At 47.6% G+C, this 26,580-nt stretch overlaps 2 protein-coding genes across 3 annotated transcripts in view; one reads left to right on the top strand and one right to left on the bottom strand.

Annotated features, from left to right (window-relative positions):
• Angptl2 (angiopoietin-like 2) overlaps positions 1-21,865 on the top strand; it is a 31,376-nt gene extending 9,511 nt beyond the window's left edge. Inside the window, exons 2-5 of the mRNA XM_013021445.1 lie at positions 2,715-3,579; positions 16,012-16,205; positions 17,669-17,939; positions 20,223-21,865. Of these exons, the coding sequence (XP_012876899.1) occupies positions 2,763-3,579; positions 16,012-16,205; positions 17,669-17,939; positions 20,223-20,422 (1,482 nt within the window). The 5' untranslated portion in view covers positions 2,715-2,762 and the 3' untranslated portion in view covers positions 20,423-21,865. The remainder of the gene's footprint in view (positions 1-2,714; positions 3,580-16,011; positions 16,206-17,668; positions 17,940-20,222) is intronic.
• Positions 1-26,580, bottom strand: part of Ralgps1 (Ral GEF with PH domain and SH3 binding motif 1) — a 204,777-nt gene that overhangs the window by 98,014 nt on the left and 80,183 nt on the right. The gene's annotated exons all lie outside the window — the stretch shown is intronic.

Genomic DNA, 26,580 nt, shown 5'->3' with positions numbered 1-26,580 from the left:
AGTTGAGGGACAGTGCTCAGTTCAAGCCCCATGACTGACAGAAAAAAAGTTCTTTCAATACATTATGGTCTAAGCTCACACCTGCATGTTTCCAGTAGAGGTGGTGAGACAGGGCCAGGACCTACTCTAACCCATGGACTGCTTCTGGGCTGAGAGACTTTGTGACCTGGACCAAGTTCTTCTCTAGCGGGTGGTGTCTCCCCATGGGCAATTGTAAGAATTTATGGAGGTGGAAAACATGTTCTAGACACTGCCTTTGTAACTCAGCACTCCCTGTTCAGTCCCAGTGACACAGAGGTTTTTGTCTTTGTTGCTCTTACCTTCATTTCGCTACCATGTAATTTCAACCTCTGGTTTCTGAAGCAATTCCATACAGTGTGTAACAGAGGCCTAACTTTCCAGATCTATAGACCAAGGGCAAGAGGTTTCCAAAGAAGCCCTGAGGGCCCATGCTTGGAAGGAAACAGAACTCAATGATATACTGTGTGGCCTCCAGAGCCAGGAGGCCTGGAAAAGTTGGGAAATCAAGCTTTTCATGCAGCCATCTTGCCTCCCAGGCACACTGTAGTTTCTTGACCATCATCTAGGCCAGTCTGCTTGGTGTGGAGAGCTGTTTGCCACCAGTTAAGGCAGGTGAGCTGCCTACAGAAGGTGCAGCTCCTCCTCATTGTTCTGGGGTGGGAGTGGCTACCAGCTCCAGGGCTGCCAAAATGAGTTGGAAACCAGGCAAACATTTCCAAACGCAGCTGGTTTCTACTGACATCACTGCAGCTATGCCTCCCCACAGAACCAGAGCAGAAGCTAGCTCTATGACCCCTCTCTGCCTGGCCCATAGCCTGCATTGGCCACTGGAACCAGGCTCCAGCTTTGACTTTCAGTAAAAAAGGAGCCCAGCACAGCCTCAGGAGCATAGGGTCTTAGGCATTCCTGCCAACTGACTGGCACAAGGTGCAGCTTGGAGCTGGGTACGTACTGGAGAAGGCCCCAGAGGTCCAGGGGCCAGTGTCATGGCTGACATTTTAGCACAAATGAATGTGAAATTAGAAAATGGTTGGTGCTAATGTGCTTTTACAACTAACAACTAGATTAGGCCCATTTCTGTGTGGTCAGAGAGGGTGAAGGCTCATGTCTATCAGGCCACAGCTGAGCTCTGGTGGAGGAGTGTAGACTCAAGGGGAGAACCCAGCTGGGTTATAGAGAGAAGAGAGGAGAGGGGAGGAGGGTGGGAGGAAAGAAGGGGAAAATGAAGGGAGAAGGGAGGGGGAGAAGGAACATGAAGATGAATCAGCCAAGAAGGCTGAGCAGGAGCACCAGGTGGGCCAGGATGACAGGCTGCTCTGAAAAGAAAACTCAAGAAGGCAGCCGCCATCTATGCCCACAGTGCTGGCAGGCAAGTGTTGAAGTGGTTATCTATCTGGCAAATGGAGGCCACAGGCAACCTGGCCAGAGCACAAGAGTGGACAGGAAGGACAAGAACTGACATGGTGGGCTCAGGAGTGGAAAGGAAAAGGACTTTCAGGCAACTCTTTAGAAGGCTTTGACAACGTGCAGAAGAGAAATGGAATAATAACAGGAGTGGGACTGTGAAGTCAAGAGATTTTCTGCAAGTTTCAAGAAACAGTAGCAAGAGTATAAGATGAACTTGAACTGCCAAGAGAGATGGGGAAGACTGCTGGAGCAATACCCTCAGGGGGCCAAGAGGAGGGAAGCATACATCCTCCCTCCCCGTGGTCCTATCTAAGTCCTATTCATCGCCTTAGGGTCAGGGTACAAGCCACTTTCTCAGGGAAGTGTTCCTGACCTCTTGATTAGGTCAATGACCCATTGTACCCTCCAACAGCATGTGAGACTGCTGCTTTACAGCACTGGGGATCTCTGGCGATGTGGAAGCTACGTGAGGGCAGGAGTGGGCTCATTTTGTTTGTAGCAATGTCCCTAGTGGCTAGCACACTTGCTTGGCACACCATAGTGTTTGCTGGACACTATGCTGGGGAAGGGATGAATAGTCCAAGAGCAGAACTAAAACAAGTCAGGAGACATGTGCCTCATCTGATTTGATCACAGTGCAATGACTGAGACCTTGCAGCCACTGGCTGTTGAAAATATTTGGGTTTAGAAGAACTCAGTTGTTTGTTCCTGTTTGGGCTCTGTAGCCTGGCTAACACACAGATCACAGCCATGTGACCGGACATACTTTTCTATTGACATTGTCCATTACAAACTGAACACATTCCATACTGTGTCGAGCATTCATTCACTTAATACATACTTGCTGGAAGCCTGACCAATACCATGTTCTAGAGAGAGGGATCCAGTACTTGCTCTCAGGAAGCTTAGATCTAGATGCTATATGGGAAACTCTGGTGTTGAGTGTAGAATGAGAAATGTAAAGGTCAGAGGGTTCTGACGCAAAGGGAAAGGAACATGGATGGGAAAGCCCTCCCTACACCTCCTCTCCCCAGTGTCAAGCTGCACAGACCTGGTTCTCAAGCTCCAGAAATGACAGGACCATGGCCCTGATCCCTCATTCGTATCTCTGTCAAGGCCTGACTTAGCCTTTTAGCTGCTCACCTATGGCCCCAGGGGAGTACAGTGTGGCTTCCAAACCTGTACTCGAGGAATGCTCTAGCTGGCCGGAAGGCCAGGATCACAATTGCACAGGCCACTGGCATGAATGGGGCTGTCACTGATTCTCCCTTCTGGTTTATTTTCAGGCTACCACAAATTCATTTGTAAAGAATAACCACCACATTGCAAGCACCATGAGTCCACTGTGCATGACGTGCTGGTGGCTGGGACTGCTGGCCACTCTGGGAGCTGCTGCAGGCTCTGAGGATACTTTTGAGGGCACAGAAGAAGGCTCACAAAGAGAGTATATTTACCTCAACAGGTACAAGCGAGCAGGTGAGTCCCCAGACAAGTGCACCTACACCTTCATCGTGCCCCAGCAGCGGGTCACGGGTGCCATCTGCGTCAACTCCAAGGAGCCTGAGGTGCTCCTAGAGAACCGAGTGCATAAGCAGGAGTTGGAGCTGCTCAATAATGAGCTGCTCAAGCAGAAGCGGCAGATCGAGACACTGCAGCAGCTGGTAGAAGTGGACGGTGGCATTGTGAGCGAGGTAAAGCTGCTGCGCAAGGAAAGCCGCAACATGAACTCTCGTGTCACGCAGCTCTACATGCAACTCCTGCATGAGATCATCCGCAAACGGGACAATGCACTGGAGCTCTCCCAGCTGGAAAACCGAATCCTGAACCAGACAGCCGATATGCTGCAGCTGGCCAGCAAGTACAAGGACTTGGAACACAAGTACCAGCACCTGGCCACACTGGCCCACAACCAATCAGAGGTCATCGCTCAGCTGGAGGAGCACTGCCAGAGGGTACCTGCAGCCAGGCCCATGCCCCAGCCGCCTCCTGCCACCCCACCGCGGGTCTACCAGCCACCCACCTACAACCGCATCATCAACCAGATCTCCACCAACGAAATCCAAAGTGACCAGAACCTGAAGGTGCTGCCACCCCCTCTGCCCACCATGCCTGCCCTCACTAGCCTCCCATCCTCTACTGACAAACCATCAGGTAAGTCCTTCCACTATCCTACCCCTTCTTTTGGCTGTGACCACAGGCAAGGGAAAGGCAATAGGCAGTTGAGACCAGAGCAGGACTTGGGATGACTGCTAAGAGCCAGTGGGTGAGAGGAACCACATGGCTTAAATGGATGCTTGAAGGAAGAACCAGGAAGCAAGGGGTTCCAGAAGAGGGTAAACCTTCCCTGGCCTGTGCTTCCCCAGGCCCTGTTGAAATGCTCTGTGTTGGAAGATACAACGTTGCCCCTAAAAACTTGTGTACCATGCAGGGGGTGCAGGTGACATTCTGTAAATGCCAGTCAATAAACAGTAAGCCAAAGAAAAGAGTATAATCATAATGAAGATAAGGTAAACACAGCCTAGGGCCAGTGGGTGGGAGAGGGCACTTCCTAAAGCCTACACATGTCCTATAGTCTGCCACTGCCTGGGATTTTTGATGTCTTCTATATATGCTCTGGATGTTCTTTCTTTCCCCCTTCCCTCCTTTCTCTCTGTTTCTTTTCTTTCTTTCTTCTTTTCTTTTCTTTTTTTTCAGATAGGGTTTCACCATGTAGCCTCAAGCTCAAGATCCTCCTCCTCAATCTCCTAAGTGCTGGGATTATAGGACAGAATCACAATACCTGGCTATTACATATACATTTCAACTTAAAATGTATTTCTCAGCATATTGTGAAGGAGAGGGAATGGGTTCTTGGCTGGTTGGGAAGCTTAATGAAGACAGCAGCACTGGGCATTTTCATGTGTTTCCTACTTAACCCCACAGTTCCTGAGGGGCAGGTTAGGTAATGTGCTCGTAGGCCTAGGATTTTCAGGCAACTTTGAGGCCTTTCACTTCACATCTTGAGTTGATTGCTGCGTGCTCAGGACTCCAGGCCTTCAGATCTTCAGTTGAGAGGGAGCAGGCCAGAGGCTCCCCTCAGTGCCAGACTAGCTCCCTGGAGCTCAGCTTCTCCTCAGTGCAAGTAGCATCAGCCTTCCAAATGGGCTGCTGAATAACCAGCTCCCTGGCTGCAACCATTAACCACCTACCTGCTCTATGCCAGGGCTTTGGGCGCTACTTCACTGTGTAAGTCGGGAGGGTTTTTGTGTTGTCATTTGTTCTGTTGCTTTTTTTTAATATAAAAAAATGTGGGTTTATTTTTCTTGTTACTGTTGTTGTCTTTAGTATATATTAGCTATATGAGAAGGAATCTCCTTGTGACATTTCTATGCATGTATACAATATATTCCAATCAGTCCCTCTCCCAGGGAGCTATTTTTATCCTGCTTTACACTTATTTTTTACCTTTAAAAATAAATGTCAGTTCTAGGAGAGTCTTGCTAACACCAGATGGAGCTGAGTCTACAGGCAGAGGGTGGCATCATTTTCAGGTCAGTGGGGACAGCTAGACTAAGGGCAGAGCAACTGCCACAGCATCACAAAGCAAAGACCAGGCTAGCATGTAGAGGTGAAGAACAGTGCTTTGGAATAGAATGACTTTCTCCACTGAGTCGCTTTAGAGCACAATACACTGACTGCACTTCCATTTCCCTGTCTGAAGCTTTGGGTAGGCACTATTTTCAGTCTATTCTCATCCATTCATCTAAATGGATTATTGTGAAAAGGTATGTTTACCCTGGGCCCTGGGTAGCTGAGTCTCCTTTTGTCTTTTCATCTTAAAACAAGGAAACTAAAATAATTTGTCTTTTGCTCTGGCATTCAATGCTGATGACCAGTTTGCATCAATACTTGTTTTGATATTAGACATGAAAGAGAGGGTGGTATGTTTTTGTTTCCTAACAGACTACCCAGGGAGAGAAGGGCCTTTGGATGCCATGTGAATGCTCAGATGAGTTATAATCTTGACATGATGCCCCCCTCTCATGGTGACTGAGAATAACTCTTGCCTAAGTGTCTCTGGTTTCTAATTGAGCAACTTCAGCATGTTTCTGAGGTTGAACTAAACTGGTAGATGCAGAATCTAGGAATAAAGCTTGGGTTTACATCTGGACTGCACTCCTGTTAACTGTCAACTCATGAGAAAATTATTTAACTCCTCTGAGCCTCAATGTTCTCAGCAAAATGGATACAGAGCCATAACCCTCAAGGGTTGTATTGCGGAAACACAAACATAGAATCTAGCATGTAATATCATACATGTGTTGAGGACAACACGGTTGAGCCTTACTTCGTGCTGTGTGTAGTGTTAGACTTGGGGGAGCAAGTCTAACGATGGTCGTTGATCTTTAGGAACTCAACCTGAGGAGGAACAGATGCATGAAAGCATCTGGAATCCATCCAGTGGCCCTTGTCTATTCCCTAAACCTAGCCTACAAATGATTGGCTTTACAAAGGATTTCTCTGGGAGGGAGCATCTGGTGAGGCCAAAATTTTCAGAACCTTCTGAGAATTTATCAGTTCAACAGAATGAAGTACCTAAAGTTAAAAGCACTGCACACAGTGGCTGTGGCAATACCCTAGTGTGCTAAGTGTCCCACAGAGGGACACATGAGGGGCTACAGGACACTAACGTGCCATGACTCTGTTTTCTTAGCGGGAAAGGAAAGGCCAGATACCTTCTGCATTGTTATCTTAAAGAATTCAGAAGAGTTACCCAGGGGCATCTGGGAGTTGGTGGCCCTGGTAACTCCAAGTGATGGGTAGGTCTCTGACAGAGACGAATCTGTGCAAAGACACAGGGAAACGCTGTGCTCTGACTCCCTCTCCCCCCACCCACACCCACCCCCCGCCCCCCGCCCCCAAGTGATCCCAGTGCTCCACTTCTTTGTGGCTAATTTGGGCTTCTATATGCAGGCTTCCTCTCCTACTTAAGGAGGTGCATGGCATGGGGAGAACAGTGGGAACTGGCTGTGATTTAATTATGGAGATAACCTGAACGCCCTGTTACTGCTCTATTTTTAAGTTTTTTTAAGCAAAGCCTTCTTGTATGATGGCTCTTGATGATGGCTCATCTCACCATTGAGCTCCCATTCAGCTCAGATAGAGTTGGGGAAGGTGGTGGAGAGGGCCCTTCTATTCCTGGGGCTAGACTGAAGTAGAGGAAAAAGAAGATGTTCTCCCTCCACTGAGCTTTAGAGCAGCTAATCAGCAGAGGGCTCTTATCAGCTGTCTTCCAGCCCAGGTACGTGCTGGTCCTAGAAAACAAAACCCCTCTGTGCTCTCCCCAACAAAGCCTTTATTCCTCGGACACCACTCAGCCAGAAACACCTTTGCAATGCAACACCTGTGCACCCAGCCCTGGGCAGCTTCTAGATCTTTCATTCGGCAACCTCAGAGCCATCCTTCTTTCCCCATTGTTTTGTCCACCCAGCACACTGCATGTCCCTCCCCAGGGGACCAAGGTGGCCACAGCCACTTATCTGAGGCTGCACTTATGACTTGTTCTTGGCCATTGCCATGAAAGGCTAATCTTGAGTCAGGGAGGGAGGAATACATAGACGGGTGCTGCTAAGAGCTGGGGTAAAAGGCCCAGGTAGGTCCTGGCTTCATACCTGGGCTTCTGTCCTCTCTCCCCAGGGCTTGCCACGTTTTAGGGGCATTTTGGTTCAAATGATGTTTGAGAAGGCCTAGGCTATATGGTCTGCCCTGAAAGCTCACAGCAGGCAGAGCCCATACATACCAGCCTCCTGTCACAAGGCCCATCCAGACTCGGACTAGGGAAGAATGGTGTTAACCATTAGCTGCCCAGCAGGGCTTATCAGAAAACAAATATTTAAAAACTATAAAGCGTGGACACTCCATGTTTTCTCTCTGGAGAAAGAAAATAGAACAAGTCTGTTTCTAAAGGGATAAGAAGGGGGCCACAACATAAAATGGCAGAACTATTAGGGACCCTCTAATCTCCTACCATAGCATTCTTATCACAGAGCTTACAAGTCTCTGAATTCATAGCTTCCAGAATATTGAGGTTCACAGCAGTTTAGTAACTTAGCACATGATTACACTAGAGCTAATAAGTAGCTCGGCTGAGACTCAAATTGTCTGTCCCAACCACTTAGCAATATTGCACATTTCTACAGAGAGGCTGGAGGGGACTGGTGTGAAAATTGCTCTATGAATGCTTGACTTGGCCAAAGTTGACAGGGACCTGATCTGTTTCCAGCACTGGGTTCCAAGCAGCCCCTTGAAAAGGCACTTTGAGCTCAGGTGGCAGTGTGTGCTGAGAATGCTCACAGCTTTAACCACATAGACACGCCTGCTACATACCCACCAGGACCAGCTGGCCCTCTTCAGCCTGTAGAGGTGCACGAGCACCCACAGAACCATAGTACACACTGACACCTCAGAAAGGGTTCCAACAGAGGCCCCAAACTAATGCAACATTCAATTTCTATCTAATCTGAACACATTCCTGAGGTCTTAGCCTGTCAATGCCCCCCCGCCCCACCACCACCACACAGCAAAGCCTGAAGTCCTGATTTAAGTATTAGCTCTCCATGTAAAATCAGAAGCAGATAGTCACATCACACATATGAAAATCACCCCTGTTGTCACAGCTGTCTATAGCTTGGGCTCAGATGACTTGAACAAGAGTATTTACCTTGGTGGACTTTCTCCCTTGATTTTATCTCACTCACCCATGAGGTAGGAACTATAAGTAGGACACTTCATTAAAAGACAACTTCTAGTAGAGGACACTGGTGACTTCTACTCTTTGTGGAGGCCAAGTAAGCCAACGCAGTAAAAAAAAAAAAAAGCTAATCCAGGCTGGCTGGATCAGCTCCAGCAGCCTGAGATCCTGTCTGAACACAGAGAGAACTGGGGAAGGTTGAGACACAGTGCTGATGGTTTCTTGAGGTGATTAGCTTCCCCTGATTCAGATTCATCCTTCAAGACTAGAGAGAGAGGCTTTGGGAAAAAGCATACAGGTCTCTCCCGTCTCTAGTGTATGGTGTACTGTTTTTCTAAAATGTTTTGTTAAACAAAACAAGATCGCTAAATTCATTGCAAACTACGTAATGCAGTGATGTTTCAAAGAGAATTGCTTGCTAGTTTCTTCTTAGTAAACAAAAGTCACTGGAGGGGATTACTTGTGGGGGGCATCTTCCTCCTTGCTCTGCTTTCTCTCTCTCCTCCTCTGAGGGTTTGGGGAACTGAACACAAAGAGCTTTTGAATATGATGGAAAGCTATCCCTTTGTGCTTCAGGCTATTTTCCAAGAATGACACTGGGCTAAATAATCTGGGTCTTTGCAGCCCATGAGATAAACTACCAACTTGTTCCTAGGGATCTGACATCTGGGAGCCTGGAAATCCCAACAGTTTGGCACTTGGCAAACTGGAAGTAACTAGAAAATCCTGGAGATTGGGTAGCCTGTGGCTAGCTTCCCAGTCACATACGTGGGTTGTTGTAGAAAACTTATATCAACCCCAAGAAGCCTCTAGAGATATTTTCTAAGAAGACATATGTACAAAAAGCAAAATTAAGTTAGCATCACACTACTGAGTGTCTAAAACTTCACCAGCTGGGTTTGTTGAGCTCAATAGTTAGGTCACTGTTGTAAAAGTAATAAAATCGTATACTTGGGGTAGTGTCTACTGCATCAACTAAGGATGCAGGCTGCAGGGGCCTTTTTAAGGGATGCTGATGATGGACCCTCCTGGTCCTTCAGATCAGCCCTCCTGGGGTGTCACGTAAGCCTGAATCATCTTTGCCCTGTATCTCAAGTTGAGCCTATGGAGCTATGAGACCTGGAATACTTACGTTATCCTCTCCCTCGCCAAATAAGTGCTTTTTCTTTAATAAATATTTTTGAATATGATCATTTAAAATTAGATGGCTAGAATAGAGTATAAAATTACAATAATTAGAATAGAGTATTAAAAAGTTTATGAACACTTTGTGATCGAGGAAAGCCAACATAGTTCTTTAAGAAGCTAATGAAACTGGCTCCTTTCCTTGGAAAGGGGTAATGGGTTGGACATCCACAGGCCTACTACCAACCATGTGTCTGGTATCCGTGAGTTGCAGTCTTGGGTCCACGATGTGTGCCTGCACTGCGGAGAGCTCTGATCATACTATTTAGTGTCTCAGAGAGCCCTGGGCACTCCTAGGAACTCCCACATCCAGTGACCTCTTCACCTAGGTGGCTGCCATCAGAAACTCCAAGGCTCAACGGTCCTCTGGAACCCCTCAGGTGCTCAACCTCTGTGAACAGAGAGACCTCCACGGCCCCTTCAAGTCTATCCTCCTGTTTTCTGTAAGTTGTCTAACTTACAGAAACTTGTCCTTGTGTCTCCTATCGAAATGCTCTGCTAGAAACCTAACAGTGGGCCTATTTCTCCTTGGAAAGCAATACTGCAGTGGCTGTTTATCTTGAAGTCAAATAGGCACAAACAGGGGCCCTTCATGCCCTTCACTGGCCTTAAGAGCTCTTGGGAAGTTCCAGACTCCATCAAAATACAATGAAGTACATCTACCTCAGGCATCTCATATATTTTTTAATGTAACAATTTCAAAAGGATTTCCTTACTTTTGCTTTGAAATTATTTGGCTAAGAGTAACTCAATTAATTTATGGTTGGCTCTGATTTCTCAGCAAACATCAGGCATATTCAAGAATTCTTGGGAAGTGAGAAAAATCTAACCTACAAATTGTTTCCCAAAGTAGTAACAATTTTATGGCGGCATCTGTGAATGCCTCCATAAATGAACTTGACAAGATGTTACACTCAGTAGAAATTTAATTATATTCTAATAAATTTTTCATTATAGTTTAGAGCCAATAAGATTTTTTTAAGTCCTCAAACATGTTCATAAACTCCTGAAAAGTTTGTTGGCCCCAGGCACCGTGCCCTTTGTCTGAGAGTGAAAGTGGTCTACAGAGTGAGCTCATTTAGACCTTTTTTCTGGAGGGACCACAATGATATGTATAATGCCAGTTTGGAGGCCGCAGGAGCTAGAGATGCCTTTAGCAATGTTAAACTATTCCTGGATTTAGTATTCTGGTTTACTGAAAAGTAGTAACTGACATAGGATATATGTGGACATAACTAAAGTAATTTTTCACCAAACTCCCGGATAAATGAAACTAGAGTATCAGACATGATAGGTCCTCATGGGCCACACCCAAAATCTGTTCTCCTGACCTCTCAGGATACTCAGGGAGTCTTGTCATGGGCCAGGATGGGACTCACAACTAAGAAGTCCATGTGCCCTACTAATCAAGATAGAAAAATTCAGGTAGGAAATTCCAGATCCTATTTTTACAACTAGTCACTTACGTTAGCAAAATGTTCTGGGGGAGTGCCGAAAAGAGTAGTTTTGGAGATAGACCATTAGTGAGTAAAACTACATATAGTTCTCAGACAAAAGCAGGTGATTCTATGTTATCACAGAATCCCCTCCACCAGGGCCTCACTGGTACTAAAATACTCATAGGAACAGCTCTTGGGGGACATTTTCACGTATCACAAGATCAAGTACACAGCCTATGGTGGTCAAGTCTTGAGATTCAAGGATGGATTTAGGGACAAAGAGCCCATCAATTGCTGGCTCACAGCCCTGAAGATCTTTGTTCTTTTTTCCTGGTTCTCAGGGATAGCCAGGCAGGAGAGGCAGCTCTCCCCTCCTCAAATGTCCTGGCTTCAAGGGAAGCTGAAGTGGGCCTGAATAGGACTACTTTGAAGGTAGCTACAGATTGTAAGTCACCTTCAGTTGTAGGGCCTGGATAAGTTGGGCTGAACTGGTCCATCACAGATCACAGAGAAGGAACAAGAAGAAGTTATACTTGGGCCTGACATGTCTAACCAGTCCAACTTTCCTTTATCAGAAGGCCCTGCCAGGAAGTGGTGAGAACTGAATAGGCTATGAATGGGGGTGATTCCTGATTTCCTGGAAGGCCTTGTCCCTTGTATGTGATTATCCATTAAGAACCCAGAGAACAGAGAGGAAGCAGGGGTAGGGCCCGGGTATGATCACCTCCAATACTTACCAGGCTGAACCTGGGGTCTGAAGGCCAGAGACCTGCATAGCTCATATTCTATGTACCAGTATCCCTCTCCCCTCCTCCCAGCCCCATGTCCTGTGTGCTTCCTGTACCCTGCCTGCCTCTCTGAGGAACCACAAAGTCTCAGCTTGCCATGGCGGCTGCAATGCTCTTCATGTGGAACATTCTGGCTATAGTGTAAATGTGGTCTTTATGGAGGCAAGGTTGGGCACTCATACTGTGCAAAATATAGGTGCTGCTGAGTTAGTGTTGGCCTGGTGCTCCGGGCAGAGCAGCCTTTCAGAAGGGGAGCCAAGGTAAATAGCGGCCGCCGGGGCACTCGCACTGCTCCAGGGCAGCGCTTCGCCCACTACACATCAAAAATTCAGCCTTGTTGACAAAAATGATTTCCATTCTTTATTTCAGTACAGCTTTGTGGTCTTCTGTGACTTAAAATATGCCTTATAGAAAACGCCTATTGATAGACATTATAACACGTGCATATATACTTACAATGTTAGATTTAGTTTTGGAAACTCAAAAGCAAGCAGTAACATGCACATGGTAGGGGAGAAGGGTGAACAACTTACAACATGACTAGTGTTCACTCCCCATTTTATAGAAAACAAACTGAGGCTTGGTGAGAAACTTACCCAAAGTCACCCAGTGGTCAGGTGAAGATACCAAGATTTGAGCTTGCTCCAAACTGGAAGTCCTTCTCTTAGCCCCACATGTCCTGTGCAATGGATTCTTTAACCAAAGTTGGATGCCTCACAAGGATGGCATGATTTGTGTGTAACCATGGCAAGCTTGGCACTACGCTACTTATAGGTTTCAGTAAGGATTTCTGATCACATTATTTGCATATAACAGATTTGCCAGTGCATCATTCCTTTATTGGAGGTAGGTTTCTTTCATCAAAGCAGAAGGTTTTGGCACACCACTTTAATTGGGCCACAACAACATTATACTGCTGCTGATTTTTGAATGCAACTATTTTTCGGACTCATTTTCACCCCTCATTTGCCACTAGTACCTTCAGTGTAAGAAGAGAAAATGTGTGTGAATGTGGGTGATTTGGAAGAGGTCTGCAAAGGGCTTCTAAAGGAAACTGGAGGACATGGCTCTTGATAGAAGCTGATGGGCCCGCATATCATCTGAAGGGCAGGCTGCAGGGACATGTGGAAAGTCTTTCTTGAAGGTGGAAAATGCTAACTAAACACATCTCCACTCTTTTACCTAATCCCACTATTCTATGAGGCTTTAAAGAATTGCCAGGTTTTCCTATTTAAAAACAAACAAACAGGGCTGGGAAGGTGGCTCAGTGGTAGAGCGCTTGCCTTGCATGCTCGAGGCCCTGGGTTCAATTCCTCAGCACCACATAAGCAAAAAGAAAAAAGCCGGAAGTGGCGCTGTGGCTCAAGTGGTAGAGTGCTAGCCTTGAGCTGAAGAGCTGAGGGACAGCGCCCAGGCCAAGAGTTCAGGCCCCACGACCGGACCCCAAAAAAAAACAAAAAACAAACAAAAAACAAACAAAACAAGCAAACACATAGACCGACAGACAGACAGACAGACAGACAGACACACACACACACACACACACACATGCACGCACGCATGCATTCACACATGCATTCACACACACAGGAGTTGAAAACTGGGCAAAAAACACAAAGATGTATACTGGGCGCCAGTGGCTCACGCCTGTAATCCTAGCTACTCATGAAGCTGTGATCTGAGAATCACAGTTCAAAGCCAATGTGAGCAGGAAAGTCTGTGAGACTCTTAACCACCAGAAAACCAGAAGCAGCGCTGTGGCTCAAGTGGTAGAGAGCTTGAACTGAAGAGCTCAGGGATAGTACCCAGGCCCAGAGTTCAAGCCCCACAACCAAACAACAACAACAAAAAAAACCCACCAAGATGTAAATGCAAGAGAAAATAAAAAACCAACCAACAACAACTCAAATTATCAATAAAGCTAAATTAAAAAGGGTTAACACCTTGATAAAGATAGCCCTTTCACAGAGGTCAGAGCCTGGGCCCTGACTCTGAATTCACTCTGATCAGGGAAGAGTGCAAGAAGAGTGCATTCAAGTAAAGCTCTGGCCTACCCTGTCCAGCTGGGGCCGGAGGGGGGGCAGGGGCAGAGACCCACCCTGCCCCTTACTGGCCATGTGACCTTCACATGTGTATCCTGTAATGTTCCTTGGCTCTGGTGTCTTCCTCTGTAAAATGGAGAGACTACCTTCACTTCATAAGGGTGTGAGGAGGATTAGGATGGAAATACTTGGGCAGGGCTTCCAACAAGAAATGCTCAGTAGCATTGGCTATTGTTATCTTACTGTTATTAGCTAGTCCAGAGAGGACTTTTTAGAGCTAGATACTAGTAACCTGAGGCTTAGAGGTCCATTACCTCCTAATACTATAATAAAATTGCATGAGCCTATATTTTCTTTCCACAAATTCTTAAAGGGACCAGAGATCCCAGTATATTCGAAACCACTTGTCTCTTCAAAAAAGACTGGGAGGGACCCACAAGGCTGACTGCCTGAAAAGCTTCCCTATGGGTGCCCTTGGAGGACAGTCTCTCCATCTGACCATCCTACAGGGCCCAGTGGCTCTGCAGGAAGTGGCTGGCTTGCTTTCAGTGGATGTTATTTTGCAGGTTCTGCCGGATCTTCTGTCCCCAGTATGCTCATCAACACTCCCCCCCCCCACACACTGCTGACCTGATGCAGAGCCCGAGAGTTCCCCACACCCACCAGTGCTCTGCTCCAGCTGTTTAGGACAGACTCCCATTCTCTGTCTCTGTCCCCGGGGCTTGGGCCAAACACAACCAACACCTTTTTCTTCTTCCTGAATGTTCTTCCTGAAGTCCGGCCTCCCCTTCCTTGGGATGGATACTGAGGGCAAGAAGAAGGGAGGGAGAGGGAAGAGGAGGAAGGAAGAAAAATTGGAAGGGAAGGAAGGAGGACTAGAGAGAGGAAGGGAGGAAGGAGAAGCTTGTGCCCCACCTGCTTCCTGGGGTGGGGTGCTAGGAGTCCTGCTAGGCGAGAGCTGAGGGGAAGGTAAATGGTGAAAAGCCCCGCTTCCCCAGTGAATGAAGGGAGCCCACAATTCAGTGTCAGTACCCACACTGACCTGGGCCTGGGTGCAGCGTTCATATGTCACTGCAAGGGCTCCGCAGAGGCCTATTGAGATGTCTAAAAGGACCTTGCCTGACTGGCTGTGGGGCATGTGGACTAGTTGAGTCCAACTGCCAGACAGGAAGGAAGCTACCAAGCTGGAGCTAGTCAGCAAAAGCGGAGCATACTCCCACTGACAAGCACCCATCTACATTTACATTTAGAGAAAGGCAGGGTCACCAGGAAGTGGAGCTGAGTGAGGGCTTTGGGGCCGGCTCCCCTCTTCTGACTGTCCTCCTGCAGTTCCTGCAGGAGCTAGGACTCAATGAATAGTTGATGAAGGAATGTGAAAATTAATAGAGCAAGATGGATTTTTGTTTTAAGCACTTTTGATCTTAACCATTCTCAGGCTGGGGAACATGTAAAGAGATGAAAGAGAATTTTATTTACTTATTTTTTTGTAGTACTTGGATTTGAACTCAGAGTGTCACATTTGCTAGGCAAGTGCCCTACTGCTTGAACCCTGCCTCCATCCCATTTTGCTTTCCTACCTCTGCTTCCCTCATGGCTGGAATTATAGGCATGAGCCACCACACACAGCACAAAGTACATATTTTATTTATTTGCTTGTTTATTTAGTTATTTCTGTCTTGGGGCTTGAAAAAAGTATATATTTTAATCTGTATAGTTAACTGGCCTCTGGAAATTCCCTCAGACTAATAAGGAAGACCCTGACATGTCACTTATTGATGTGTTCAGAGACCACTGTAGGGTTCTCAGAAACACCATGAGGTCTCAGGCTACCTGGCCAAATTCTGGGCCTGCAAAAGGTCACTTATTAGAAAATATAGTGAAACCAGAAAACTGGAAAGCATATGTGAAGTCAGGCTGAAGTGTGTCTGGTGTACAGGAAAGGAAAGACCGGATGCAGGCTAGCCTTGCTGGCAGAGCACAGCTACGTCCTTGCAGTACTGGTGAACATGGTCACACTCGATAGGCTCAAATCTCTTTCTACCAACAGAATTAAGTTTTTTAAAAATCACCAGGAATTGCCACAGAAAGGATCTCTCTACCCTAAGAGCCTTAGATGAGGAAAATAAGTCCTTTAACTATAAACAAGAGAAACTAAGAATGAAGAGAAGTGAGAAAGCTGACCAAGATCATACTTTAAGAGGACGAGAGCAGAAACCAAGCTTGGAGATCACACATCTGGAGCCCTGTCTCTGAGCTCTTGTTTTTATATCATATTACATCAGGCCTGTGGCTCCCTGCCAGAGCCCTAGCATAGGTTGTGCTACTTGGGATATGGCTAGATGGCTGGGAATATGGTATAGTGACAGGCATTTGTGACATGTGCACATCTGTGTCTGCAGGGCCCTGGAGAGACTGTCTGCAGGCCCTGGAAGATGGCCATGATACCAGCTCCATCTACCTGGTAAAGCCTGAGAACACTAACCGCCTCATGCAGGTGTGGTGTGACCAGAGACATGACCCTGGGGGTTGGACTGTCATCCAGAGGCGCCTGGATGGTTCCGTCAACTTCTTTAGGAACTGGGAGACATACAAGGTGAGCCTCCAAGGCCTGTGTGCACTGCCCTGACTGGCCCCACAGGGTAAAGATGGGGACGGGGCCATTTTCAACCCACCAGGGTGGTGAGGATAGGTTCATTCCCTAGCACCTGCTGCAAAGTGCCACTAGCACCTGCTATAAGACAACAGCTTACAGTTGGAACCATCAAAGCCCCACAGACTAGACAGGCAGCAGGGGGGAGGCCCCCACCCCAGCTGGCTTATGAGTAGCACCTTATTCCCAGCTGCTTACTGCTATCTTCCCATGGAAGCCCTGTTCTCAAAGCCCAGAGAGGAAGTCCTGAAGCTCACGGGCCCTCTGTAGGAAAGGCTGCAAGGGCTCAGCTGCACCCAATCTGAGCAGAGAGTGAAAAATAGTGTAAGTGGCTCAGTTCACTGGGCACCTGCCATGCCTTGGCACCATTCAGTGATCCCTTATGACATTTAATCTCACAGTGACTCCTGAGAAGGGTACCACTATCACCCTGACTAACGGGACAGAGGAGACACACCTTGCTCACAGCTGCACTGCTGTCGTATGGCAAAGCAGTGATTGCAGCTCAGCCTTTAATGTCCACCTCCTTGTAGCCTCCACATGTGGCTTTGCTGCACCTGCTTCTCAGGTCTCCTTCCATCCTGCTGCTCCCTGCCCACCTCCCCACCAGCCTATATTCCCAGAAACTCCTCTACACCCTCTTTGCGGAGATGGTACAGCACAGTGCCCAAGATCACAGTCTCTAGCATATCCTGGCTCACCCATCCTAGGGAGGCTCATGATAGCTCCTTGCTTTAAGAGTTCATAAAATAACTTACAGTAAGTATACATTATAAGCAAGAGGTGTCACTAAGCACTAGCAATGGTCACTAATGAATCCATACACTTACAAGACTTTGCTGGCTATCACTGTGTATATAACCCCACCCCACCCTCACCACTACATGTCAAAAACATTCATAGCAAAACCACTGGGTTCTAGAACTAGAAGGAAGGTAGAAGTCACACATGTGTCACAGCTCATGCCTGTCTGTTATGCTAGGGCTTACACATGCTCCTCACACACAGCTCATCCTCAGAGAAGGAAACTGAGGCTTGGGGGAGGTGAGGACCCTGTCCTTGGAATGGACACATGCCTTCTATGTGGCAGGTTATCTGATGGCCACACCACACATTCCCGTAGCAGCCATGAGAGAAAAGTGCCCGTGAGGTTCACTGGGGTTCACAGGCTGCCTGTCCAAAGGAGCCACCCTCTCCATCTGTGCGAATGATGTGCAGCTGAGGCTCAGGAATGTGAAGTGACTCTTCAAGTTACAGAGCTGTGACATGGGGGAACAGAAATTTGAGCCCAGACTTGGCCTTGTGCTGCATGCAATTCTCGGGCCACTCTCAGGCCAGAGCTGAGTGTCCAGTGCCGGTGAGTGCCCAGCATAGTCTACACTCATGCTTTCCTGGGTCTTCCTCAGCAAGGGTTTGGGAACATTGATGGCGAGTACTGGCTGGGCCTGGAGAACATCTACTGGCTGACAAACCAAGGCAACTACAAACTGCTTGTGACCATGGAGGACTGGTCTGGACGCAAGGTCTTTGCAGAATACGCCAGCTTCCGCGTGGAGCCCGAGAGCGAGTATTATAAGCTACGTCTAGGGCGATACCATGGCAATGCAGGTGACTCCTTCACTTGGCACAATGGCAAGCAGTTCACCACTCTGGACAGAGACCATGATGTTTACACAGGTAGGAAAAGTGGAGTCTGACTCAGGTGCTGGGCTGGGAAAAGAGGTTACCCAAAGCCATCTCTCCTGACTCCAGGTCCTGGGAGCAGGATGGTCCCTGGGGGATGATGGATATGCCAAGCCACTGTCCCTGTCCAAATGTCTGATGATCCCCTCCTTTGGCCATTGCCCTCAAATCCCCTCTGAGAAGCTTGGTCACTTTGGCACTTACAAAAAGGGAAAGGCAAAAGTATGTGGATCACACGGATAAGGGCAGACACTCATGCCCAAGTGTGTGCCCTCCTCATTTCTCTGTCTTAGGCACTCATGTCTGTGGGCTCTTGGCCACACACCCTGGCTTCTAATACTATCCCTTCTTCTTCAATCACACGTCCTCCCTGGGCTATATCATCTTCCTGGGCCTTCCTACATCTGGAAGTAAGGTCAACACCCACCTTACAGGGCAGGGAGAAGGTTCAACAGAATGTACCTCAAGAGCTTTGTCTACGACTTAGCTCAATACCATGGACTTTCTTGATAGCATGATAACATGGTAGCATGTTCTGTTAATGCTACACTGTAATGAGGCTATTAAGAGGAAACAGGATAGAGTAGATTAAGTGATTTGTCCAAGATCATATACTTGGAACACGTACTTTGGAGGACTTTGAGTCCTTCCTAAGAAGTCTTAATTAAATTAAAAACAAGGGAAAACAAAGAATTACAAGGTTCACAGACAATCTGCCCTAAACACAGTACAAGACAACCTCACAGTTCATACCTCCAAAGTCCACACTCATTTCCTTCAGATGAGAGCCAGAGACCCTGGAGGCTGGTGGGTTACCAAAGCCCAGGTCGCCCTGAGGATGGCACTACCTCCAAGCTGAGGCCTAGTCTGCTTTCCCAGATAAGCCTGATCCCTCCTGCCCAGCCTCCTACTTATCTTGCAAGTTCCCTTTCTTGAATGTGTGAGCCCTGGGGATTACTTTAAGAATGGTTTGAAGTGAGCTTTATGTGGGCACTGCTTTCCACACCTTGAAGTGGGGTACCTTGTTCAGAGTATAGTATGTAGTTCTCCCTACATCAAGGGGAAAGTGGGACATGACCTCATACCACCCAGATACCTCTGTGCCCTCTCTGTCCCTGAATGGGCCCTACTGGAAGGGCAGGGAGAAAGAGCAGTCCCTGTCTAAAGTGGTAGCTTTTCTAAGCCAGAGCTACTGAAGAGCAGTCTAGGAAATGCCCCTTGTCTTGGGGCATGCGGCTGAGACAGACACTTCCTGAGATCCCTCAGAGGGGACAAGGGGAAGACTCTTCTATGACCCACACTGTCAGATGGTTTCTGTCCCTGGGGCATTCAGGGTGAAGTGCCGGGTGGGGGCCTCCCCTGGCAAATGGGAAACAGACTGGTGTGCCAAGCACTCTCCCTACCCAGCACTGTTTCTTGGTCCTTGTGACCTTGAGTCATGGCCCAGAATAAATCCCAGAAAAACTGGGAACCCTGGGGTGCTTGAGGCTGAGGCGTTCTTCCAGCTTTCTGCCTCAGTCTATCTGTTACCTCCTCATCCCTCCCACAACCTTGGCTGGAGCAGAGCTGTCCTCTCCCTGAACAAGGGGTCACCTCCTTGCTGTTCCCTCACTCCACTAAGCAGCCCAGATGATGGAGGCTGCTCTCACTCCTCCTGCTGTGGGGTGCAATGCCCCTGCATGCCTGTGTGCACCTTGCCCACACTTATTATTGTTCTGAACGGCTTGTCCTTGGCAGCAAAATGCAGTGTGATGTGACAATGCCAGGAGTTTCATGAAAATAACCTTCTTTTATGAAATAATATGAAAAGTTACTTGGGTAGAATTCGGGCTGGGAAGAAAAAGACGGGCATTCCATCACTTCCCTTGATATTCTATAAAGACTCTGATCTACCCCTTTCAACTCCTAAAAGGAAGATTCTTTCTCCCTCTCCCCAGCTGCCCCAGGCCAGAGCCTGCAGTGGGCAGTGCCCGTGCCACCTCTGCAGGGAGCCTGGACTGTGCTATACATGGCCTCACTTAATCCTCAGTCATCTTATGCAGTGGGAGTTATTTTTAATCCTCCTTTTTACAGATAAGAATACAGTAGTTGGGAGAGGGGAAGCTATTTGCCTGCCACCTTACAGGTCTGAGGGAGTCTACACCCCAGCCTTCCATCTCGAATGGACAGAGTCCACCTCTCAAGCATTCTTGCTTTGAAGACTTTCCCAGACATGGGCCTGCGGATGGGGCAGAATCAGCTCCTCCTGGATACTTCCTCACTCCTTTCTCTCCACAGGAAACTGCGCCCACTATCAGAAGGGAGGCTGGTGGTATAATGCCTGTGCCCACTCCAACCTCAACGGGGTCTGGTACCGTGGGGGTCACTACCGGAGCCGTTACCAGGATGGGGTCTACTGGGCTGAGTTCCGAGGAGGCTCCTACTCCCTCAAGAAAGTGGTGATGATGATCCGACCCAACCCCAACACCTTCCACTAAGCCTGCTCGCCCCTGACTCCGTGGCCATCATCAGGAACCACCCTGACTGTGTAGCCCCAGCACAACACCTCACCAGTTCATCTCAGCTGGGAGGATGGGACGCAGGATTCTGCTTTCCAAAGTTATTGTGCCGCATATGGAACTGGACTGCTACAGTGTTCTCTGTCCCCCTTCTTTCCTTCATACCCAACAACCCCTCATGTTATCAGGATAGGATGGGAATGCACACAACTCTTCCTTTAAAAACCCAACTGTACACTTTTGTGACATGCATGTACATGAGCCTCTCTGTGCAGACTGTATGTACATGCGCTTAGATACCTGTCACATGTGATACGTATGGACACTCCGTATTCTACTTTCAGTTCTCAGATGCTGAAGCTATCACCAACAGCGTTGCTCTTCAGAGGAAAGCATTTTCCTTAATGCTGTGTAACTTGAGTCTAAGGGTAGAACACAGGCTGTGTTGCCTTAGTTCAAAATGAATCCTTGGCATCGGTGCCTGGATTCTTCCAGAAATGTCTGTAAAGGCTCACCTCTCACATAGGGGCTCCATACCTCCCCTCTGAAGAACCCCTGTGAGAACCTTATCAGACTTCATACTCTCCCTCCCTGTCCTTCCTTACACCACTCCCCCTTCTCAGGACTTCTTACCAACCTCTACCCAGTTACCCCCTCATCTAGTGCCTTCTGAGCCTCAGTCCCTAGCTGCTCGCTGGGGTTCAAGGCACCGCTTTTCCCTCCTTCCCTGGCCACTCTTCTCTGCCACACAGGCCTTTCTATCCAGGCAAGATCCCTCAGCCTCTGAGAAGGAACAGTTTTGGCTCGGTAAAGAAAGGCCAGGTCAAGTGACACCAGCACCGTAATGTATTCACAGTTTTGTATTTTCCGTTCATACTGTAGCCTCCACATCATTGTAACTTTCACACAAATAGTAGCCTGCCTTGCCAGAGATACTCAGCTGAAGAGAAGTCACTATCAATACGTTGGGGGCCCCAGATGGCAACAAACCTGAGGTTCCATGCTCAGTGGACCAGAGTCTGTACCTCGACCCCAAGTCCACTTCCCTGAAAGATGGGGCCACATGGGGGAGGAGTGGCTACTTCCTATAAGTTGCTGAACTGTTAGTGGCCACAGGCCCCATGGCTGGTGTACTGGGACATGGTGGCTTCTGAGTCCTGATGGGCTCAGTGCTACCAGAATGAATGCAGAGGCTGAAGAGATGAGTCTAGAAGGGGAAATCCTCCCAGTGGGCATGTGGGCCAGGCATGTGAGGTGTGGGGCGTTTGGTACTGTCCACATCTGAGTGGGTGTCTATTACCTCAGCATTTCTCACAGTGTACCATGTAGCATGTTCTGTGTATATAAAAGGGAGGGTTTTTTTTAATATATATATTCCCAGATTATCCTTGTTATGACACAAATCTGCAATAAAAGCCATCAGTGCTACATGGATGTATCTGTACCCTTTGTTACTATTTTAGAAATGTCTCCTAGGACCACCTAGACTGGGGCCTCTGTAAGGAAAAGCAGGAGAAGAGTCAGCACCAGGACGCATTCCCAACCACAGAGATCACATTTTGCCTCCCAGAAATCCTGCACTAGAAATTGTGGCAAGTACTGCTTTCTGGAGTCAACCTCCTTCATCCAAGTGTGTCCAGACTTTTCCACTGATGAACTAGAACACCTCCCAGGCAAGACAGTTAACACAAGACACTTCTCCAGGCCGGCCATGTACTAACCGTGTAGGTCAAAACTAAGGTTTTCTCCTCCCTCCCATCGCTAAGGCTGCTCCAGCCTCCACACTGAGCCCTTTCAGGGTCAGTGCAGGCCTCAGCGCTTCTCCTTTCCCTGCCACATCAGGCTCTTGACCAGGAGCTTGAGCTCCCTCATTCTAACCCAAGTCCCACACTTGCTGCCAGAGCTGTCTCCTTGCAAAACAGATCTGGGACTTAGGGAAGCCATTTTAGGCATGATTGCAAGCCCAAACCAAAAAGGATAAGACTGAAAGATATGACTGAAAAATACCAATTTTTCTGCCTTCCAAAAAACAAAACATGACCAAGACTGAAAGGCAAAGATCCACCAAGAGAAACATGTTTGGTATTTTTATTTGTCAAATACAGGATTAATGTTCATATCATGCCAGAACCTCTTTCAAATTCATACAAACACTGTAATAGAAAATTTGGGCTGAGTGCCAGTGGCTCATGCCTGTAATCCTAGCTACTCAGGAAGCTGATATCTGAGAATCACAGTTCGAAACCAGCCCAGGCAGGAAAGTCTGTGAGACTCTCATCTCCAATTAACCACCAGAAAACTGGAAGTGGTGCTGTGGCTCAAGGGGTAGAGTATTTGCCTTGAGCTGAAGAGCTCAGGGACAGCACCTAGGCCCAAAGTTCAAGCCCCATGACCAAAAAAAGAAAGGGAGAGAGAGAAGAAAGAAAGAAAAAGAGAAAGAAGGAAGGAAGGAAGAAAAGAAAGAAAGAACTCATAAATGTTATAGACCACGATAGACAATTTGCCCCATGAAAGTTAGAATGTGTGACTTTAACTAAGGATCACTATCCCACAATACTGTGAAATTTGGGAAATTATGTAATCACTTAATCACAATAAAGAATTTGAAAAGAAAGAAAGTACACAAACACCTTGTAGGAACCAGAGAAGTACCATAAATGACAGATAAGCCATCATGTGGCACCTGTCAGACTGGTAAAGATGAGAAAACTGCCAATTGCATGCCCATAAGAGGATAAAGAAATACGTACTTTCTGTGCTATTGGCAAAAGTCCAAAATTGAAGAGTTTGGGTGATATGCATGTCAAAATTGCATACATGTAGCCACTTAGACACAACAGTCTTTATTTACTACCACGCAAAACAACTTGGAGAGGTTTTTTTTTCCTATTAAAGTTGTGGTTAGGAGGCTACTACAAAGTGCTTAGAAGTGGACATTTTCCTTTTTTTTCCCCTTTTATGTCACTTTCATATGGCTCTGAGAAGGAAGGGATGTTATTCTTGCTCTATGGAAGAGCAGAAAATGAGGTAGGGATTAAGTAAAAATCTCCCAAGGAGAGTTAAAGTAGAAGGCACTGGGTATCAGGCCTTGAGGGAGAATTCTCACCCTGTTCCCACTTCCCAGTTGCTTGGGGTCACAGTAGAACCTGCATGCTTTTTACGAGTATGTCCCAAACTTGGCCCAGACCACAGCCATACCTCCTCACACATCTAGAGTAGAGTGTGTATGTGTGTGTTGGGGGCAGGGGGAAGAATGTAGGGAAAAGGAACATAAGATATATACATTTTCTCTAGTTACTAGTCTTAGGTCCAAACCTTAAAGCACAGAGCTCTGGAAAGCCAAGCTGGACAGTGTGAAGTAGCCCGTTTTCCATTCCATTTGGAACCCAAATGTCCCTCTCCTCTAGCACCCAAACCCATGTCTTGCCCAAACCACCACTGGCCATATGAAAAGACAAAGGAGGCTGCCTCATATGCAACCTGCTCTTAGAGTAAACTGGGAGGAAGGAGGCCAGTTCACTAGGTTTCAGAATGGAACAGGCGCACTGGAGGTAAGGTCAGAAATGGGGTGAACCTGGGGTTCTCCCAGTCAGGTACCTGTGATCTTCTCCCTCAGCAGTCAACATGCAGATAGATCCAAGTAAGACCAACAGCACTCTTCTATCCCAGCCAGGGTCCTTTTAAGGATTACAATCTAACAAAAGAAAGTTCTAATAATATTGAGTTCTTTCTCCCTGGTGGGCACAACTGTAGGCCCAGGCAGAAGTTAACAAAGCTAGTACTTTCTTCTGTTGCAGCCAATGATTGTCAAATGACACTGAAGAGTCCCCTCCTCACAGTTTGCCAATTTGAGCAAGACAGAAAGAGAAACCTGCTGATTACTGAAAGCAGCGGTGATGGGAGTCTGCCATTTGTAGAAGCCCTGGATCCTCCAGGAGTTCAGAGGACCCTCCCTGACTTTCCAGATCACCTCACCTGTTTCAGACTTGAGACTTTCATTATAATAAGAGATATCCAGGCAACCAGATTAAAGAAAAGGAGCAAATATTTTAGAGGCAACAAATGGAAAATGGCATTCATTCTGCCTCCATTTTCCTGGAGACGCTAAAGGGTAGGGACAAACTAATAGCTTCCCAAGATCCTTCATTCCAGAGCAAGGTTTAAGACCATCCTGAATAGATACTCAAATGGGTGCTGCAGTATTAGCCAATGCCTACTTGGGCTCTGTGTAAGCAATGCAGAGAAAGGATCCTGGAAGTGGGGGAGTTGTCTTTATGCTATGTCCTCTTCCAACACATGGACAGCAGGTGCCCCTCACCAAAATCAAGTGACAGGAAAGCTAAGGGACCACTCCCAGAGCATAGTACAAGCAAACATGGGTGCCACTGTCTAATCCAGGCCCCAAGCCTAAGACCGCAGGCACCAGAACAGTGTGAAGTAGGAGATACTGGACACAAAGGGCCTGGGAGTAGGACAGGACAGCACCAGAGCCAAAGTCAGCTAGAAAAGTATCATTCTGCCACTAAGGAACAGGATTGGAAGTATTCAGAGTAAACAAAATCAGCACACAAATGGGGAAGGAGGAGCTGGGGCTATGTACTGAGCACAAACTCTGGATTAGGTCAGAGCTGCTGCAGAAGACAGGTCCTGTCTCCTGCATCCCCTGTTCCCTTTGCTCAAAGCTCCAAGGCCAGAGACCTGAGAGGGCAGGTGACAGAAGCAGTAGGATTGGCCAAGCTCCAGTGAAGAAGCTGACTTCCTGCCCTGACCAGCTCCAGGCCTGCAAAGCTGGCTTTAGGAATCCAGGCATGATTGCTACATAGGACTGTCTGAAAGGAGGAGACTGTTACAAGGGACTGGACTTTGTCATCCCTGACACCAGGAAGACCTAGGGGCCTGCCGAGTTCTCTGCTTCAATTAGGAAAAAACAAAACTCATCCACAGAGCAGACTTGAAAAGACACTGGGGAAAAATGAGTTTGGTTTCTTCTTACACCTGGCAGAGTCCAGCTCATTAAATAAGCTGGTTATATAAGGACACATGAGGTATCTCCCTGAGCCCATGGGTAGAGATGCAGCTGGGCCTCATGAGAGCCAGGAACCAGAAACTGTTGGGAAGGCCTCCAGAAAGCAAAGCAGCAACCCTCTCCACATCCCACTGGGTTTCTTACTATGTCCCCATCTGCAGTCTACTCTCACTACTGGCCCCATGCATAGCTCTGGATGGCATTTCTGAGCTTATGTGCCAGCACCTCTACTTTCCAATGCCAACAGGGATCGGATTGGCCGGTCCAAGTTGAATGTCTACTCCAACACTCCAATTCTATAGGCTCTGGCCTCAGAACTGCTGCTGGAGGATGATGCCCTGTGAGAGGCAAGGGGAGATCCCAGGATCCCAGGACAGGAAGGGTTAAGGACTAGTTCTCTATCCAAAAAAGTATTTAGACTATATTCTAGCTGTTGTTGGCACCCATCTTTTCTAGGACCATACTTTGCCAGCTAGATGGATTCTGTCCCACTAAACATCAGATTGGTTTCTATTCCCTTGGCCCTCCCCTAAGGAAGGACTCCTGTCCTCTCCTGAAAAGCATATCTAACCCACACCCAAACTTTTAAGGCCCAAATGGACACTACATGTGACACCTGGCTGTATCTTGAAGGGCCTCTCCCTGCTCTCCTCAGATGTGCTGGATTTCACAATAGCCTTTCTGGAAGCAAAAACCACCAAGGTCCCCAATGCAGAAGTCTTCCTAGCTACATTTCACTAAAGATGACACGAATTCCACCTACCATCTATGTGGTACTTTCCATGTGCCAGACAGCATACATATCTCTAGATCTTACAACAATCCAGGAGATGGGAAGTGTCCAGAGATGGAAGTGTCCAGGAGCATGCATCCTCAGATAATTAGAACTTGAACTCAGATAGCTTGATCTTTGAACTCCTGCCTCTGTGATACCAACCACTCTACCCAAGGAGGAAAGGAACACACCAAGGTTCCCAGTCAAACTCAATCAACAGGTGGTACTGCACCTGAAAACCACAGATGTATGCAGCCTCCTGCCCTCGGGAGTAGCCAGCCCACCTGCCTGTATAGAAGCAACAGGCTGGGCAGCAGGTCCCAGGACATCAGTATG

This window comes from Dipodomys ordii, unplaced genomic scaffold (assembly GCF_000151885.1).
Source record: "Dipodomys ordii isolate 6190 unplaced genomic scaffold, Dord_2.0 Scaffold55, whole genome shotgun sequence".
Classification (NCBI taxonomy): Eukaryota; Metazoa; Chordata; class Mammalia; order Rodentia; family Heteromyidae; genus Dipodomys; species Dipodomys ordii.
This window is presented reverse-complemented; position numbering and strand designations above follow the sequence as displayed.